Here is a 19,497-nt window from a genome sequence, read left to right as displayed (position 1 = left end):
TGCCTCTGCTTCTGTTTGTTCCCTCATTTGTCACAAACATTTTATTGCATAGCTGCTTTATTCCTGACACCATTCTGGGTATAACTCATGCAGCATGAACAATGTGGAAATAATGCCTATCTTCAACGAGTTTAAATTCCCGGGAGAGAAATGGCAAGGAGACAACAATTATAAAGCCCTGTGATCAGTTCTGAAGGTTCCCAGTAGAACCACCTAACCCATTATGTGAATGAGATTAAAGAAGGCATTCCCCGATACGGGGATTACAGGCATTTCCAGCTCAGGCAGGAACCATTATGTTAAGATCTTAGAGGTGGCAGGGTCCAGGACTGATACCAACTGTCTTAAATGAAAAAAGCAGGTGGCAGACAGAGGGGCTTGGTAACTGAAGATGGCTCATAAAACGGATCTGATTGACTGAAAGGGTGTCAAAATCACCAGTGGCTTGGTTAGGACCGAAGCTTCTCATTTAATGACGTGGTATAATGACTTCCCAGAGAAGCATAGCTAAGATGGAGACACTCACCCATCGCTTTAGCTGTAAATTCTCCTCGGTTGCCTGGAGAGACTGGGGAAGCCCCCCTACAGCTGTGGCCAGAATCCTTTTAATCCTGACCTTTCCTCTGAGGGGACGTGGACAAGCCAGTAGCTTCTTCCCTAGAGAGGCCCTTCAGAAACCCAAGCATTTCTTCTTAGCTGAATTCGTCTCCCTCCTTTCCAGTTCTCCTTCAGGCCCGTATCAGAAAACAGATAATAATTACTTGTTGACGAATGAATCACAGAAGGTGTTGCCTAAAGAGAACATCTCCTAAGCCCATACTCACTGTGACTACACTGAAGGTGGGGGAAAGAAGTAGAGAATCTGTGTTATTCTGAGCCTGACGAAGTTTTCGGTTTATTTTGTTATTTTTTATCATTTATTTATTTTTAAGAAAATCCCTTTCACTGTTCAGAAGTGACCCTCCCCTTCTCTTCTGAATACGTGTCTCCTCCAAACTACAAGTCCCACAAGGCCCAGCGCCAACGGCCACCATCTTGACACACCTTAGCGCGCATGTCGGCGGGAGAGAGAGCGTTTGAGGAGAAGAAGCCCCGCCTCATCGTAGTTCATTGGCCAAAGGCACCAGTAGCGGGCTCAGCGGTTGGCTACCGAGCCCGCCCGTCCACCGCGTCGACCGGGGTCAGAGTGCGCGGAGGTGAGTCGGTGTGTTGTGGACTCGTGGTGCTGGCTGCCGCTGTTGAGGCGGCCTGGAACGGGCTGTGGGGAGCGGGCGGAGCTGGCCCTGCTTCTGCCTGGTCAGCGCCGCAGGCGGCGCGGGCCGTGCCCGCTGCCGTCAACTGCCCCAAGCGCCTGCTGAGGCCGAGGGAGACGTCGGGGCCTGCACCTGGAGAGAGCCTGCCGCGCTGGCCCGGAGGAGGGGGCGTTGCCATGGCGACAGCCTCTCCGGCAGCTGACGGGGGGCGGGGGCGGCCCTGGGAAGGAGGGCTGGTCTCCTGGCCCCCTGCCCCTCCCCTTACACTCCCTTGGACCTGGATGGGCCCGAACTGGGGGCAACACCCTGGGGTGGGTGAGATTGAGAGGGCCCCCCGCTTGGGCCCTGGTTAATGCATGCGGGGTGTGGGTCGTGGCGCGCACACTTTATGTAGTCTGGGATACTGGCCGGTGTGCTCACCCTGGATGCATGTTCTAACTGTTGACGAAGGGGGAGCTGGGGCTGGGGTGGGGGTGGAGTTGGGTTTCGCAAGATGGTTTGGATGAGTTGATGAAAGGGCCTGGAGAAGAGAGATTTGACCAGAGAACATAGAAACAGATTAAGGAATTAGTAGATTTATAGAGTACCCCCTCTGCATCCCGGCACACACGTTAGCACTTTATTTCCTTTCAAGTCACAAACCGTGGGTAACGATGGTGGACAGAATGAAGAAAGGGCCTTAACCTGGGTGGCGTTTTGTTTGCCTTTATTGCAAATGGCCGAGCAACAGGTGTTTTCTTAAAGCATGGCTTGGGTTGAGTTCTTGTAAAATGTCTACTGCTGAATGTTGATCCGGAAGATGCTAGGTATGGGGCCTCTTATCTGGAAATAGGGATTTTGCAACGACTGGGGCCATTTTTATGGCATGCATTTGCTAGTGCATTTCATCGGTTTCCTGGTGTAACGGCAGCAAAACATGAATTCCATTGGCTAAAGACTATACTCTATTTGACTAAAGTATGTTGTGATTGGCTGAATGGTTTTTGACTGTAGAGTTTGTACCAGAAACTGGCTTCATCAAATTCAGCTTTATTCTGACTTTATCATACACAGTAGACCTTGTTTTAGTGGGCTCGTTCTTGGACCTTAAGTATATTATACTTGAATCCCCTACCATTTAAAAGCCAATTTATAAACAGTGACTTGGAGTGTGACTCCACTAATGTGTGCCTGTGATCTTGGTTAGAAACCCACTTGGCTGACTGTCGGCAGGTGCTGAATGGGGGAAGGGAGCTGCCGGGAAGTGATTGATAAGGTTTCCTTTATGGATTCCGTGGTGCTTCACTGGAGCTCAGAGCACTTTGGCAACTTAAGCACTCCAAATTAAAAGCTCATTAACAATTCCTGCCCGAAGATCCTGTAAATAATCAGCTAGCTAGGTCATAGAGCTTAGGTAAGAGCTCCTCTCCCTCAGACTTGAAATTTCCAAATAGAAGTGCTTTTATTCCCTTTCATTTTGGAAAGTTTGCTCTGTGGTGGGCTAAGTTGGGGAGTGGCCTGTTCCGGGGGGGGGGAGGAGGGGGAGCAGGATAGAATGAAGTCTTAAGTGTGTGGGATGGCAGACAGGAACATATTGGTTCCAATTGTAGATGCTTGTGCACAGGACCCCACTAGCTTAACAGATCATGTCCGTGGCTTCTGGTCCTTTAGAATATCTGAAGGGGGTGGTAAATATTCCTTGACACTTTAAAAAATTTGCAATGTTTTAGATGGTCTTGGTGTGTAGCCCTCACCTGCCTCTCCTGCCTGTGCCACCCATGCTTGGCTCCTTTGGTATGTTGATTTGGTTTAGGCTATCTTGATTTTCTTAGAATTTGAGGTGGACTTGAAAGTATTTTGAAAGTGTTTCCTGATCTGTGTTTCCATTCCAGTTACCAGTTTGTGGCAATGAACCTTTCTCCTCAGGCCTGGCTCAGCCCCAGTTCCTGAGTTCTGAATATTGCTAGCCTTCTGTCCCCTTGTCTGATAGGATTCTGAAATTGTCCAGTGAGCACCACTTCATGACCATCTTTCTTAGTTGAGGCTCAGATATTATGAATACGTGGTATTTCTAGAAGATAACGTAGGGAGAACAGTATATCAGAGAACATGAAATCCATAACTCATATATATATATAATCAGTCAATAGCATCTGAAGGGTCAGTAGGGCCATTGTCTTTCCACAGAGATAGCAATATCCCAAAGTTCGGATTTATAAGTTTGAGTTAAAAATGACCCTTAGTGAGGATTTATACCTTTGAACTGAAATATACCTGTTGCAGAGATGTGTGTTTGTCCACAGCATTGGGGCTTTCCAGCTCTCACAGACCCTTCAGCATCTCCAGCCACCAGTCTTGGCATCTTCGAAGTAAGGAGAGGTGAGAATCCCGTTGCATGATCTTGTTTAGTGTCTGACTGTTTGGGTTTGGTGGGTATGGGATGGGGGCTGGTGCAGATTGCATTTTTCTATAGCTTCTGATAAGATAGCATGTGCTCATACTTACCAAAATTGAAATTGACCAATATCTTTAGAGTAAGAGTTGGAGGTGAGTGATCTAGACTCTGCAGTTCTGTCATAATTTGCTTTTTTTTTTTTTGTCTCCTCAGTACTGGGGAATGAACCCAACATACTAGGCAAGCATGCCACCACTGAACAATACTTCTACTCCGTCCGTCCATCTGTCCTTCCTTTCTTCTTTTTTAAAACTTATATTTGATCTTAACTAAATTGACCAGATGGGTCTCAGACTTGTAATCCTCCTGTTTCAGACTCTAGTAGCTGGACTTACAATGATGGACTACCAGGGTTAGCCATGATTTCTTTAATAGATACCTCATGAGTACCTCGGTTTTAGGGTAATTGAATAGAGCTAAAATAGCTCTATATTTTGAGAAATACTTAATTCAACAGTTAGACCACCTTGCATGGCTCTTGTGATGGATTTGGATGTGAGTTGTGTGTCACCTTTGAATGGCTTAATCCCTACCTACTTCTACCTGGACTGACTAAAAAAAGATGGACTTTTGATGATTGCTACCCAGGGATTTGGGAGTCATTTGTTCAATAACTAAGACCCAGACATTTTGCTCGTTGGCTGGGATTATAGCAGCAAACAAGACTGCCCATGATAGCCAAAAGCTTCAGATCCATAGGAGAGACCAGTAGTAACTCAGCAATTATAATATACCCAATAACTAAAGTAAGGGACCTAAGTTCTCTGGGACTACAGGAGTGACCTTAATCTGGATTTGTACTCTGGGTTGACTTCTGAGAAGAATCAACCTCCTTACCTAGAATCAATAAATAAGGACCAAGTATCAGAGCTTTGTTGAGTTTGAGGAAGTTCAGTGTAATTAAAAGGCAGGTGGGAAATGAAGCAGGAAAGGTGATCAGAGGCTAGGGCCTTAGAAACTCTGGTTAAAAAACAAAAACAAAACAAAAAACTGGTTAGATGGAGGCATGTTGAGGGGGCAGTTAAAAAGACTAAAGGTTACCAAGCTTTTCTAGAAAGGACAAGAGTAGATACTTAGTCTTTGTGACTCTTTTACAACTGTACACCTTGTAGTGTGCATTTCAGCTGCTGTGGATGGTGTGAAAGTGAACGTGACTGTTCTAGTGAAAATTTATTTCTAAATGTGGGTGGCAGCTGGATTTGGCCCATGGGCCATAGTTTGCTGATTTGTAGATCAGAACAGTAAGGAGTCGCTGGAAGGTTGTAAGCAGCTCAGGGTGGTGGTATACTCTTATAATTGGGAGGCTAAGGCAAGAGGATTACTAATTCAAGACCAGCCTGTGCAAAACAAGGAAAAAATGGAAGATTATGATTAGGAGGTTTGTGTTGTAGAAAGTTTTTTTGGTGTCAGTGTGAAGAATGGATTGAAGGGAAAGATAAAACTGGAGGTGTAGAGAACAGTAAAGAGTCTAGGGGGAGCAGTTTAATATTCCCCTTATGTGGCAGTCTTGTGGTCCTTAAGGATCACACTAAGTATAACTGAGTTCATGTGTGTGTGTGTGTGTGTGTGTGTTAGTATTCTCTTTACTAATTTCCTGCCTGTCTAATGGCACTTAAAATGTGTCTACCAAAGAATTTCTTGGAAATGTCAGCCAGCTACTGTTTCACACATTGGGAATGATAAAGAGTCAACATACAATGAATCAAAATGTTTTGGAAACTATCTTTTGTTGAAGGAAGTATAACCTGAATGGGGCCCTTGAAAGTATCTTCATTTTAGTATTCCTAGCTTAGTAGCTAGGACCTGTTTCAGCTATATGCACAGACGCTGACCTGTGTTCCTAAGCATTCTAGGCAGCCAGTCGTCCTCATTCTCATCCTGTATGTCCTATTTGGTCTTGGTCTCTTCTTTCCTTGCCTGTAGCAGGCTGATAACCTGTGCCTGACTGTGGAAATGTCTGCCAGATCAGGTGTGGTGGTGTGTTTCAGGCAGGGGCTAATACATTTGTTGGTTGAGTGTAGAAAGTTTAGAGTCAGAATTCCACTCTGCTCTTTCTCCCTCTCTTCCTCTTCTGTGAGCCCCAGTGTACTTGAAGTGATGGAGGGAAGCACACAGATTTTTGATAGTGGTGTTTCTGTGACCTTGGACAAGTCCCTTACCTCTCTGAGTTTCACTTTGCTGTCTAAAATGGAGATAGTAGGATTTAATAGCATTGTTTAAAGCTTTAATGATGTAGAGGAAACTCTTAGTAGTATATTGATCCTGTTTTGTTTTGTTTTTTTTTTTTTTGCTTATTTTAATATTTACATAGGCTCTCACTGTTGCTGGCCTGGAACCCTCTATGTAGACCAGGCTGTCCTCTATCTCATTGAGATCTGTCTGCCTTTGCCTCTCAAGTGCCAGTATTAAAGGCAGGAGCTACTACTAATAATCTGCACAAAACAGGAAGTAGTTGGGTGATACGAGTTTTGGCGTTTTAAGCTTTGAGTCCACACAGTTTTCATTGTGTTCATATGGTAAAATCTTAGCTGGCCTACAGAGGCAATTATAACTAAAGGCATGATTTCCCACTGTGGAAAATTTGTACATAGTAGAAGTTCTATAGTCCACACACCATCAGTAAAGTGAATGCATTAAGCAGCTTCCCAAGACTCAGCCATGTTACTAGCCTTCCTCCGTTTGGGATCATTTCATAGTGTTGCCACGTTACTGGCCCTGCATCTCTGTAAAGTGCCTCTTGAATGTTTTTGTTACTTTTCCCTCCCACTCAGGAAAATGAGTCATGTGCTCAGTTTTGTTTTTCTTGCTACCATGTGAGGAATCCTGGGCCAAGGAAGATTGAATTGAATTGCCCAAGATCACAGTGTAAGGTACTGTTAAAGCTAGTGCAGATTCGCCTCCAGAAGAAATTGTGCAGGTTGATTGTTGTGATTTCTCTTTCCTTGAGTGAGAAATGCATAGTCATTGTAGAGTGTGATGATGCCTCATCCATTCTGCTGGACATTGTTTGAATCCTGCTTTATTTATTTGATTCTGTTGGGTTTTAATTGATGATTTTGAGGGGCAGACTTGTTGGGAAGCAGATTCCCTTTGGGTTGTTGTTTTTAGCTTCTTCCTCCTTTGGGGGACATTCTTTGGGGAACCTTGGGTTAGGAGGGATTGCTTTGATATGTTCAAAATTGTGCCTTGTGCCCCACAGCTACAGGTAAAATCAAAAGGCAGATAATTTATGGGAGTGTCAAAGCTGGCCGCTGGCACCTCACAAGGCCATTAGTATGCCTGTTCAGACCCTCTGTGTCCTTGCGATTGATTCCTTTTTGCATGAGTCTGATTTGGGAAGCTGTAGATCTGTGTGCAGTGATTGGATGTGACAGTCCAAACACCGGACCCTAAATTAATCCTTTTAATAGTATTCCTGCACCAAGGCAATATTCTCTCTCTCTGTCTCTGTCTCTCTCTGTTCTCTCTGTCTCTCTCTGTTCTCTCTGTCTCTGTCTCTTTCTCTCTCCTCTCTGAGGAAAAATGTGAGAATGGCAGAAAGGGATGGAAGGAAGCTAGCTAACTAGCTTTGTATGGTGTGCTCTGTCTAGCATGATCTATTTCTAGAGTAGTTGGCATCATGGCTTTGGGCATATTAATTCATTTAGCAATCCTTTACTTTCTTAATTGTGCCTGATTATACGCTGGGAGTAAAGAAATGAATAAAATGTAGTTGCTGCTTTTAAGAGACCAGCTCTGTTTCCAGATTTCTAAAACTCATGTGCCATTTAGATTAAAACTCAGTGCTTCTCTTTCAAGCTGTGTGAAAATTTGAAATGCATGAAAGGGCCTAACAAGAAAGTAAAGAATTACAAAATATGCTTTTTATGCACACACGATGCCTCTTTTTACATGCACATGTATGCAGAGCTCTGTTGCGTCCCTCTATCCTTCCTCATGGAGTCTTTGAAAATTGTTAGTAGTAGAAGAGACAGGTGCTTAGTGTGTCATATAGTGAGAAGATAAAAGTCATGACATTAGAATAAATTGTGCTACTGTGTCACATGGAAGCCATTCATTTTATAATGGGGTATCAGAGAAATCTACAAAAAGGGTGGGATTTAGCTGGGTTTCAAAGAAAGTGTTAATTTGCTGGTGAAAAATAGCAGTGCCTTCCAAAACAGAGGGAGCAGCATTTGCCAAGGCCCAGATTTGTAGAAGGAAATGCCACATTTGGGGACTTGAGCAAGAGCTGAGTGTGCCTCTAACTCATTAGAGTTTCTCACTCTGTAAGGTGGAAAGAGTCACACCTCTGGAGTTGTGTATGGAAAGAGGCTTGGAGGTCCTTGTAGTGCACTTCAGTCATTTTAATCCAATTCTCCTAACGGTTGCTGTTTTGTGCTCAAGCTAAAGAGTATTTGTATTGTTTTTGATACAGAGTTTCTCCATGTAGCTCTGACAGTCCTGGAACTTACTCTGTAGACCAGGCTGGCCTCAAACTCAGAGATCTGCTTGCCTCTGCCTCTTGAATGCTGGGATTAAAGAAATGTGCCACCCATTTGAAGGCATGAAGTTTATTTACATGTTTCTTGGGTTATTTTTAACTACCTAAGTCAAAACCTGGCACCAAATAGGTTCCAGACAGATTATCTTTGTTGTTTCTATGACTTGGGTATTTGAATAGAATTGCTAAGTCATCCTAGGACAAAGGTCTTACCCCAGGACTGGGAAGTTAAAGCTTGGTGGTCCAAGCTCTTGAGTCAGGTGGACTTAGTACCATAGAGTTTCTTTGGAATGTAGTTCCTGCTTCCCAACTGGTTTTTAATGGTGTGCGTTGGATCCAGGGATGATGTAGACCTGTGTGCTCCCAGAGATTTCAAGTGTGTGTGTGGCTGAGGAGGTGGAGTGTCAAGAGACCACCTGTTTCCTGATGGACTCCTCAGCTTGTCCTATCTGAAGCTCCCCCAGCCAGTGTGTGTTGAAGGATGACCCCCTCCCTCCCTCCTTTCCCTTTCCAGTAATGGAGGCTATAAAATGTCTATTTACCCAAGACACCAGAACGACTCCTCTGTGGTTCCACTAATCTGGTGATTTGGTGCTTCTTTGGTCTCTCAGGTAAATACAGATTGAGTCTTTTTATAAAGGCATATTATTTCCCTCATTAAATGTGTGTCTTGGCACATGTGTTATTTACCTGATAGACAGTAATGGCTGCAGAGGAACCATTGGTGTCTGTTGTGTAAATACTCTGCACAGAGACCATCCTCCAGGGGCTGTGGCACAGGCCTGTTTCTCCAAATCAGGCTGGCCTCAGGGCAGTCCCTGTTTACCCCTCCCCGTCCCCATTGGGGAGCTGATCCCTTCATTTTGAGATGAAAGTCATTCATTTTTTTCTTTTGCTGTAGCCTGCTTTCTGCTTTTAATTTGCTATAAGGAAAGTATGTTTGAGAATAAATGTGAATAAATCTTGTTCTCTGATTTAAAGATGTTATGCAGAAATACAGAGAATGATAAATTGTTTGAGTTCTTTGTCTCAACCAGATACCAAAATCCCAATTGATATTGGAGCTATAGACTTACATTCTGCACACTTGTAACTAAAGTATAAAGACATCAATGGAAAAGAAATCCCCAAGCTGCCAGCACACATAAGAGCAAGTGGGATGTTTCTGAGAGAGCTGTGTAAGGCCAGAGTGGCAGTCAAAAAGGGTACTGAGCGGTCGGTTTTCCAGTGAGGACTCAGTGACATTGAGGACTGAGATGGGATGCTGTGAGAGCTGTCTTTCCCTCACCCTGCCCCTCTGGTCTTGCTGCTAGAGGAGACTGTGTAGCCTACCTACTGTAGGCACCATGAGAAGATCTCTCCCTCATAGCCTGTTTTGTTTTTAAAACTACATTGCAAGCCGGGCATTGATGGCGTACGCCTTTAATCCCAGCACTCGGGAGGCAGAAGCAGGTGGATCCCTGTGAGTTCAAGGCCAGTCTGGTCTACAGAGTGAGTTCCAGGACAGCATTCAAAACAATACAGAGAAACCCTGTTTCGAAAAACCAAAAACCAAACAACAACAACAACAACAAAAAAACCAACCAAACAAACAAAAAAAAACCAAAAACAAAAAAGTACATTGCACATGGATTTTATTTGTTTAACTTACTGTGTTGGGGATTGAACCAAGGCCTCATGCATAGGAGGCAAGTACCCTACCACAGAGCTACACTCTCAGCCTTATACCTGGGTTTTATTTATTTATTTATTTATTTATTTATTTATTTATTTATTTATTTATTTGGTTTTGAGACAGGATTTCTCTGTGTAGCCCTGACTGTCTTGGAACTCACGCTGTAGACCAGACTGGCCCCGAACTAAGGCACCTGGTCTACAGGTGGATTTTTAAAAGTACAAACCAAATTTACATACAAACTGGAAGTGCAATACAAAGATTTCTTTTCTGAAGCATTTGAGAGTTAAGGTCCTGAACTGATGTCCCATTATTAAGGATACTTGATGTGTTGTATTGTGTCTTATCCTTTTCTTTTCTTTTCTCTTGAGACAGGGTTTCTCTGTGTAGGTTTGGAGCCTGTCCTGGAACTAGCTCTTGTAGACCTGGCTGGTTTCAAATTCACAGATATCCACCTGCCTCTGCCTCTCAAGGGCTGGGATTAAAGACGTGCGCCACCATCACCTGGTTTGATGTGTATTTTCTACAAGCAGGCCCTTTTCTTACTCAACTACAATATAACTATCAAAATCAGATGATTAACATTGATATGTTAACTTCTATCTAGTTCATTCAAGTTTTGTTGATTGTCCCAGAAATATTTTTTGTAGCAAAAGGGTATGGTTGATTACTGGTTGGCATTTAGTTATCGAGCTTGTAGTCTTTTTAGATTTCCTCAGTACATTTTCCTTGACGCTCATGACTTTGATACTTTTGAAGATTATGGGCTGGTTATTTTGTGTATTGTTCCTCTGTTAGGGTTTGTTTGATAACTTTCTTATAGTTGAGCTCATATTATGCCTCTTCAGCAGGATATCAGAAATGATCCTTTGTTCTCATTACATCTTGTCAAGTGGCATGTGATTTTGGCATGTGATTTTGACTTATCTCATTATTAATGCCTTGGAGGGGGGCGGGCAGAGTCTCCATGTAACCCTGGCTGACCTGGATCTCACTCACTGGTCTTATATTCATTCCTGTCTCAGCCTCCTGAGTGCTGGGATTAAAGGTGCATGCCATCACATCTAGTAATGATGCTTATTTTTGACTGGTTGTGTAAGGTGATGTCTGCTCATCCTGTCCATTACAGAATTACTTCTTACTGTAACTGTAAGGGTTCTATGGAGAAATATATTGAAACCGTCTTTATATACCTCCATAGATTTTAGTTGTATTTATTACATCTTTATGGACTCATGTTTTCCTGGTTATTCATTGCATTATAATCCTTCACCATCACTCTTTTGACCAGCAGGTATCCTCTCAATGTGGCTTTTGAGTCCCTTTGATGTTTCTGTTATTCTTTGAATATTCCTTTCCTTTCTTGTAGGATATCTTAGGTTTTCTTGTTGTTTCTCCAAGGAGCTCTGGTTCATTTTGTGGACAGTGTGGTATTTGGAAGGCACTAGTGTGGTAGGTATGCTCACTGCTGTTAGCCCATCCTTAGTCAGTGCGAGAGTGTGAATTTATATCTATTTTTGTGTGTGTAATCATACTTTTGTTTTTTAGAGACAGGGTTTCTCTGTATAGTCCCAGCTGTCCTGGAACTCACTCTATACACCAGGCTGGCCTTGAACTCACAGAGATCCACCTGCCTCTGCCTCCCGAGAGCTGGGTTTAAAGGTGTGCACCACCATCACCTGACTGTTATACTTTTATTTATATTTACATTTATATATCCATGTCCATCTATACCAGAAATTAGGAATTCAGATTCTTACTGCCAGTTCTAAAACACAACAGTTTTTGTTGTTGTTTTTTTCAGTGGTGAGAAACATTATCCTTAATATATTCACTTTGCTTATCCTTTTTGTATGTAACTATTCTGTTGTTTCAGGCCCTTTACCCCTTGCTCAGGAGTGATCTTTTTATCTTGTCTATTAGTCTCATTAAGTTCCTTTTGGCATGAATGCTCTTTGTGCCTGCCCTTGGCTCTGACATGATGCAGTGCACCTTGCTACCTCTGTGTGGATGCTCTTCTCATCTGCCTTGGCTCTTAGCCTTCATTTAGACCCCTCTGTTTCTCCCAATTCCAACTGATAAAGATTTTTCTTTGTTACATTTTTAAAGGTTTTCAAATTGAGTTTTTTACGAAGGGAAGAGGAAACATTACCCTCTGTTCTTTGACTTGATCTGAATTTGGTTGTTAAGAGGGCAGTTTAGGACCCAAGTCTATTTCATTATGTTTACACATGTGGGTGTTTTGCCTGCCTGCATGTATGTCTGTGTACTGTGTGCATGCAGTGTCTGCAGAGGCCAGAAGAGGGCATCCAGTGCCCTGGGACTGGAGGTACAGATGCTTGTGAGACACCATGTGGATGCTGGGAATCAAACTCAGGTCTACAGAGCGAGTTCTAGAACAGCCTCCAAAACAATACAGAGAAACCCTGTCTTGAAAAACAAAAACAAAAAACAAACAAACTCAGGTGCTCTGGAAGAGCGGCTATCTCTCCAATCTATTCCTAAGACTTAAGACTTCTTTCAAGTGGTCCTTCTTGATGTGGATAAAAATCAAATGAGAAAACAAAGCCTGTAAGATTGGAGGTCTTCTAGCTATCAGTGTGTTTTCCAAGGGAGGAGGTAGGGTATATATACTGTGCCCTTTGGGCGGCCTGGACACTTATAGGGATGTAGAAGATAACGCTATTATCTGAGGGAAGAGCCAGCTTCATGGTTGTAGCAATGCTAATGAGCTGACACTTTCTGAGCCTTTGTGTGCTAGACACTGCTCTTGATGTTTTACCTCTGTTCTTGTTTCATTCTCACCTTCAAAGTAGATACTGTTATTGTTACTTTACAGGCAGGGAATTGAAGAACAGAGCATGCCTATGGTGCTGAAGTCAGATCACAAACAGAAACTCCTTGTTAGTCAAGACTATTGCCTGTGGTATTGGCGGGCAGAGTCTAGTTGATTTATATACTGTGTATACTATAGACACATTAAGAGTTTCAAAAGTCTTTCTTCCTGGCTTAGTTGGTTAGAAGAAGTCTAAGATCCAGAAGGACTTCGCATCTAAACTAGAATGGGAAATGAAGCCATTATCATCTTGTCACTTGTTTTCCCAGTACTGTTGAGGAGTGAGTGAGAGACTAGGTTTATTTTGGATTCTGGCTTTCAAAGGGTTGTTGGTTCTTTTACAAGAGATTACATAGTGAAGCTCAAGCTTGCCTTTGTCTCCCTGGACTAGAAGTTTTGGGGAAGACTGTAAAGCAATGATAAAATCAAGTACTGTGATTGTATTAAGATCCGTGAAGATGCTTTTTTAGTCTTCACACAATCCTCATGATATTTCATGTTTAGATACAGAAGCCAAGGACCCATGCTAGTGTGTATCCTAATAGTTACACAGGCAAGTGATTATAGTTTTTCAGTGAGTCAGGGGAAAGCTGAGAAGTCATACTTGGCATTGTACTTTTTTGTTCAGGTGATAGTGACCTCATTGTTCCCGAGTGTGCACCATACTTCTCAGGGTGCTGTCCTCCTACCCTGTATGGTCTATTTATAGCTAGTCAGAGGCAAGCCTTTGGTATCAGGAAGCATAAACTGAGTGCAATGTGTTATATTAAATGGTAAGATCTCTTGAGAATTAAAGTTGGGGGACATTTGAGTATTGGGTCTAATGTGGGGAAGGACACGGTCCTGTATTTCTGCCTTGTTTCCTTCTTTCAGATCAGGTTATTTGTGAGTAAAACTTAGGCTTTGATTTTTTATATTTAGTTAGCCCTTAGAGGAGAGTAGATATTGTGTGAATTTAAAGGGAAAATGTAAAGGAAAAATGATTCAGGCTTTTTTTTCCCCTTGCACATGTTCCCTCAGAAAATTTTACTAGACTTTTAGAAATGTTCCTATTACTGCCACATCTGGGTTTTCTCTTCCCCTTTCCTATTTAAAAGGCCTCACAGTCATCCTGGGCCTCTAGCAGAGAGTGAGGCCCAAGGCAGCAAATGAGGAAGAAGCCTGAGGCTGTTGCCAGCTGTACTTTCCAGTTCCCCCAGGGTGCTACTTACCAGTGTGGAGGTTGGGAATCATCAGAACGTGATGAGCAAAATACCCTGGGATTGGCTTTGTTGGCTTTCATACTTTCTTGCTGGGAGAAGGTAGAGGGTATGTGGAGATGTCAAGTTACAGGTAGGTGAGATACGGGTGAATGATGAGGAAGAGAGCTGAAGAGAGCATCCAGGAAAGTGAGTCTGCTTCTAGGACTCAGTGCAGTTGCTCACCTCAAATTGCTTTGGAACCCTTTGCTTTAAAGTTAACTATTGCCACCTGAGAAGTGACTGCAGAAGGCCTCTCATTGCTCTCTTTTGAACTAGTGCTCTGTTTACAAATGAAGCCAGTTTTGTGTGTTGCTTTGAGAAAGATCTGGGAGACAGAGTTGTAGTAATAACACTGCAGGTGCTGGTGTTAGGGTCTTAAACTTTAGTAACAAAAACTGTGATTCAGAAAATGGGCCAGGAAACCGTGGGGTGTGGCTCAGGTTGCATGGATATTCCTGATGACTGGATGGAACTGGGCCACAGTGGGAGGGGAGTAACCCAGGCTCTGTTTTGTTTTGTTTGTTTTTTGTTTTTTTTTCTTTTAACTTTCCTCCCCCTAAGTTTTAGATGCCTCTGGATGCTCAATGCTAGCACCTTTACAGACTGGAGCAGCTCGATTTTCTTCGTATTTACTTTCAAGAGCAAGAAAAGTGCTGGGTTCCCACTTATTTTCTCCCTGTGGTGTTCCGGAGTTCTGTTCCATATCCACCAGAAAGCTGGCGGCCCACGGCTTTGGCGCGTCAATGGCGGCAATGGTGCCCTTCCCTCCCCAGAGGTATCACTACTTTTTAGTGCTGGACTTTGAGGCCACGTGCGACAAGCCACAGATTCATCCTCAGGTAACTGTTGTATCATTGCTTCAGAAAAGGTTGGGTGGGCAACAGGGAGGGAGGAGAGTCTTGCTTCCTGGGACCAGAGTTTTCTCCCATCTTCTGACTTTTAGTTTAATTCTTTGAGGTGCTTGCCTTCGAGGCAGGTTGGTTAAAGTGTACCAGGGCAAGGCAGAACTGTGAAGTCTGTGGAACAGTGGATACATTGTTTCTCCCTAGTCTCAGCTTTGGGAAATAAAAAGAATTCTTTCCCAGACTTCCTCTTCTCCTTGGATTCTGTGGTTTTTGAGGGAGTGCTGTCTGTGGTACTCAGCTCCTGAGACGACCTTCCCTCCTGGTGTTAACACTTCTACACTGACTCATAGATAACCCTGTCTCCAATGCAATGTAGTAGGAAAGACAGTGTGTGACTAAGGTCACAGGCTAGGTTAGAAGAAACACTGGCAGAATCCAGTTGTCACACTATGAGGACACTCAAACGGTATTGCAGAGACACATGTGTAAAAACAGCTGTAATCTAACAGCTAGCACTAGCTTGCCAGTCATTTTAGTGAGCTATCTTGGAAGTGAAATTTGCCAGCCCAGCACCTGCCACACTCCTGACTTACAGGAACTGTGACAGAGAATGTCTGATTCCTTTTCTTTCTTTCTTTTTGATTTTTCTCTGTGTAGCTCTGGTTATCCTGGAACTTGCTATGTAGAGCAGGCTGCCTCAAACTCAGAGATCTACCTGCCTTTGCCTCCTGAGTTCTGGGGCTAAAGTTGTGCGCCACCTCCACTGCCTAGCTTGAACAGTTGATTTTTTTTTTTTTTTGGTGTTTTCAAGACAGGGTTTCTCTGTGTAGCTTTGAGCCTGTCCCGGAACTCGCTCTGTAGACCAGACTGGCCTTGAACTCACAAAGATCCATCTGCCAGCCTTTGCCTCCCGAGTACTGGGATTAAAGGCATGTGTCACCACTGTCTGGCTGAACAATTGATTCTTAATGCTTTAAGTCATGCATTTTGGGATTTTTTTGTTTGCTTTTCTTTTATAAAGTGTTTCACTGTGTTGTCCAGGATATCCTTGAACTCATTTTGTAGCCCAGGCTGGCTTTGAACTTGCCATCCTTTTGTCTCAGCCCACCAAGTGGTGGGATTACAGGTGTATACTTCCATCCCTGGTTTAGTATAATTTGTTATGTGGCACTAGATAACCTGAATAGGTGTCACTGCCAGTCTGTTGGAAAGGAAAATTTCTTGCTTTTCTTCCTTAGTTACCAACTGGATACAAAGACCTTTTATCTTGTAAGGCACTGCTACCAGGAAGCTTGGATTAGCAGTAGAGAGGTAGCTGTGCCGGGTGTTTGATGAATGGTTGGATGCCATAGTTCATTGTAGTGTGGAGATTTAGTTGTGGGTGGCTCTAGGATGGCAGCTCCTCCTACAGTGCTTAGGTTCCAGTGTGTAATTTTGGGATGCACAGACCTGTTGCTTTGGTGAGAATAGCTTTCATTAGGAGACCAGAGGGGAGAAGACCTCAACATTGGGACTTGGGATGCAGGACCACAGAAAGAGAAATTGGTTTCATTTCTTATGGTCAGCTTTTTCTAGAGGGGTATGCCTGTAGAATGGTAGGTGGTTTTACCTGTTGCAGACGCTACACGCCTTTCCCTTTCTCTTTCCTGCTCAAGGCTTGCCTCTGGAGTACTGGAATCAGGCCTGCTTAGACAAGGACTGTGTCCTAGGGAAGAGACTTTAGATGAAAGGGGACGTTGCTGGGAGCTGCTCCCAAGCTCCACTTCTTTTCTGCCTCCTGCTGCTGCCAGTGGACATGGGTGGTTGGTTGGGAATTCTGGTTGTGGAGTCTTCTGAATTGAGAATCCAGGATCCATATTCTAGTGCTCCATATTATTTCCCTAATACTTTTCAGCTCCTTAGTAAGCCCTAGTGGACCATGACTCTAGATCCAGCACACCTCTATTACATGTGATTCGTCTTTATCTCTTCTGAATCTCCATAAGTGCTTGGTCCTTCCATTACTGCATTTGCTGCTTCCTGGACCATGCTTATGTGTATGTGCTTCCTAGTTTTCCACTTGGATTGTAAGCTCAGATAGTTGCATATCTGTTTGCTTTTCCTGCAGAAGATCTTGCCAAGTTCTTGCGGGTGGAACCTGATTCATGTCTCAGTTTGCTTGTCAGTGTCATCTTTTACCTCTCTTTCAAGGGCGTGATCATCTGTCTGTCTTCTTGCCTGTCTGTATATGGTCATGCTGAAGATATTATAGTAGGGATTTAAATCCCTATGTTACCAACTTGCTTCCCAGACTTAGGCTCAAAGGTGTTGCGCCCCCCCCCCCCCCCCCCCAGACAGGGTTTCTCTGTGTAGCCCTGGCTGTCCTGGAACTTGATTTTTAGATAAGGCTGGCCTTGAACTCAGTGATTTGTTTGCCTGAGTGCTGGGATTAAAGGTGTGCACTACCACCACTGGTCTAGAATGAAGGTTTCATGACCCACACTGGGTTAGAGCTTGGTGCTGTTTACCAGGATCTGCATTTGAGTAAAGACTGTCTCCAGAATCAGTGAACCCTTATGATGTCATTCCAGGGCACTTAAAGTGCATTCTTACTAAGCATTAGCTGTTGCTTTAGAGAGGCGGCATTGCTTATCTTTAAGAGGGGGAATACGAATGATCTTGGAAATTATAGACCTGTTGGTTTACTGTGATTCCAGAGAAGATACTTGACCTGATCGTCAGATAATCAATCAGCAAGCAGCTAGAAGAATGTGGGATTCTCAGTAATAACTTACATGGGTTTGTGAAGGAAGAGCAAATCCTGTCAGATCAATCTAACTTCTTGCTGTGACATAATGATGGATTTGAGTGGATCTAGGGAAAGTGATAAATGTAATGCATCTCAACTCATTAGGCCTCTGCAAGACTGTGATCAACAGGTGGAAAGGTGCATTTAGGACCACACATCTGTGTCCTCTGGACTAATCTTTAGATCACCCTCAAGAAAAGGATGGGGAGCCCAAGACTTGCTATTAATTGTAACTTAAAGCTCTACCCCCTTTGTGTGTGGGGGAATCTTAAAGGTTTCTAGGTACCAAGATCCTGATAAAATTCAGAGGAAACTTGGAAGATGAATGAGAGAAAATTTCAGCCCCAGATACGATAGTACCTTCTAGTGAGATTGCTGTGGGTCAGGTTCTCATCAGAGCTCCTCTGTCTTGGTATTCCAGTCAGCAAGGGAAGTGAGGGAACCGGAAAAGCTTGTAGTATAGGAACAAAAATGACTACAGGCAAAAAGCAAGCCTAGTAAGAAAGAAAATTGATGGAAGATAGTTTTGGTCACTTATTTCTTGTTCTTATTAAATGCAATTAGTATGTTGCTCTATATTTGAACAAGCCCCCCTCCCCCCAAAAAAACCCACACAGATTAAATGGAAGGAGAAAAGCTTAAGATTGTGGTAGGAAGGACCTCCAGAAGAAAGAGGGAAAGCATTGGAATATCATGTGCCTTCTTTCAGAGTGGAGATAGCTGTTCTATGACAAGCTTCTTATGGGGAAGCTCTATGTGTTGCCTGGGCCTGGGACTAGAATGGAGAGAATCACCCAGCTCCTCTCCAATTTCCTGACTGGGTCTTTTGCTTTTAGTATCTGCCCAGCTGACTTCTGGATCCTTTAGACTCCAAAATTTAGAGCATGGCACACCTTGGTGTGTGAGACAGAAACAAGGTTTGACCCAGGACAGCTCTGTGTGGAGCTCACTTCTCTCATTTGTCTCTCATTTTCAAAAGACTTTGAGTCAGCTTACTGAGACTATCTTAAAGGAATGTCTCCATGGGAAACTAACAGGTATGCTCTATTGTACTTAGGTCTGCAACAATATTGGTTATAAATACAGTAAAACATCTGCTATTTGCCATTTGTCATCATTTTTTATTTTTGCTGTTTATTTTTGTACTTTGTTCAGCTAAGTGAAACTAAACTGGAGTGGTTAGGTTGCTAGTAATAGGCTTTCATGTTCTGATTTTTGTGCTCACTTTGATTTACATGTTTCTCTTCAGATTAATGTGATACGTATTCATTTAATTTGAAACTTTCTCATTGAAAAACATTTTTTCCACTTAAATGTTAATTTAGATGATTTAAAGTATTTTAGAGGCTCTAAATTTCAGCAATGTGGTTCTGTCTTAGGGACTGTTTTTTGATACAGAAGTAGATTTTTATCTGTTTAAGGAAACAGTGGTTCCTTTGTCCTCACTAGAAGGAGTTTGCTTTGCTCATTTTGGTGTGGATGTGCATGATGTGATAGTTGTTGTGACCCTGGGGCCCAGAGAGCAGCCTGAAAGCTTTGGTGGCTCTTTAATTGTACATCTTTAACCTTGGGGCAAGTTCTCTCACCACCTCAGTGTTCAGAGGAGACCAGAGCAAATGTAAGTGAGGAAAATGAGGTGTAGGCCACAGCTTGTGGGGAGGATGAAGTAACCTCAGCTGTCTGCATGGCGTGGGAGGGTGGGGTGGCTCAGCTCTGTGTGTGTGTGGAGTTGACTGCTGCCTCCATCCTTCCCCTGGTCTTCTGCTCCAAGCAGTCCTGCCTACTCTTTTCCTTCTCATCTGTATCCAAGTGCCCATAATGTTAGGGGTTGAGGTTTTCCACTGTTTAGTCTTTGCCCATTTGCCCTCCTCCGTTTTCAGAAACCTAGGAGAGACTCCATCTGCATTTTGAATTGGAATTTTGACTAAAAGAATTTCTCGTC

General features: G+C 43.3%; 1 protein-coding gene across 6 annotated transcripts in view; it reads left to right on the top strand.

The window, feature by feature from the left end:
* Nucleotides 1-1,177: 1,177 nt before the first annotated feature.
* Eri3 (ERI1 exoribonuclease family member 3) overlaps nucleotides 1,178-19,497 on the top strand; it is a 125,139-nt gene continuing 106,819 nt past the window's right edge. The window contains exons 1-3 of one of the 6 annotated variants that reach the window (XM_013123425.3): nucleotides 1,178-1,196; nucleotides 3,536-3,611; nucleotides 14,484-14,761. In XM_013123425.3, the coding sequence (XP_012978879.1) occupies nucleotides 14,507-14,761 (255 nt within the window). In that variant the 5' untranslated portion in view covers nucleotides 1,178-1,196; nucleotides 3,536-3,611; nucleotides 14,484-14,506. The other 5 variants (XM_013123424.3, XM_013123423.3, XM_005083912.4 and 2 more) reach the window with 5 other exon arrangements.

This window comes from Mesocricetus auratus, unplaced genomic scaffold, assembly GCF_017639785.1.
Source record: "Mesocricetus auratus isolate SY011 unplaced genomic scaffold, BCM_Maur_2.0 Super-Scaffold_100014, whole genome shotgun sequence".
Taxonomy (NCBI): Eukaryota; Metazoa; Chordata; class Mammalia; order Rodentia; family Cricetidae; genus Mesocricetus; species Mesocricetus auratus.
The sequence above is the reverse complement of the archived record's forward strand: the minus strand, read 5'-3'. Positions and strand labels throughout refer to the sequence as shown.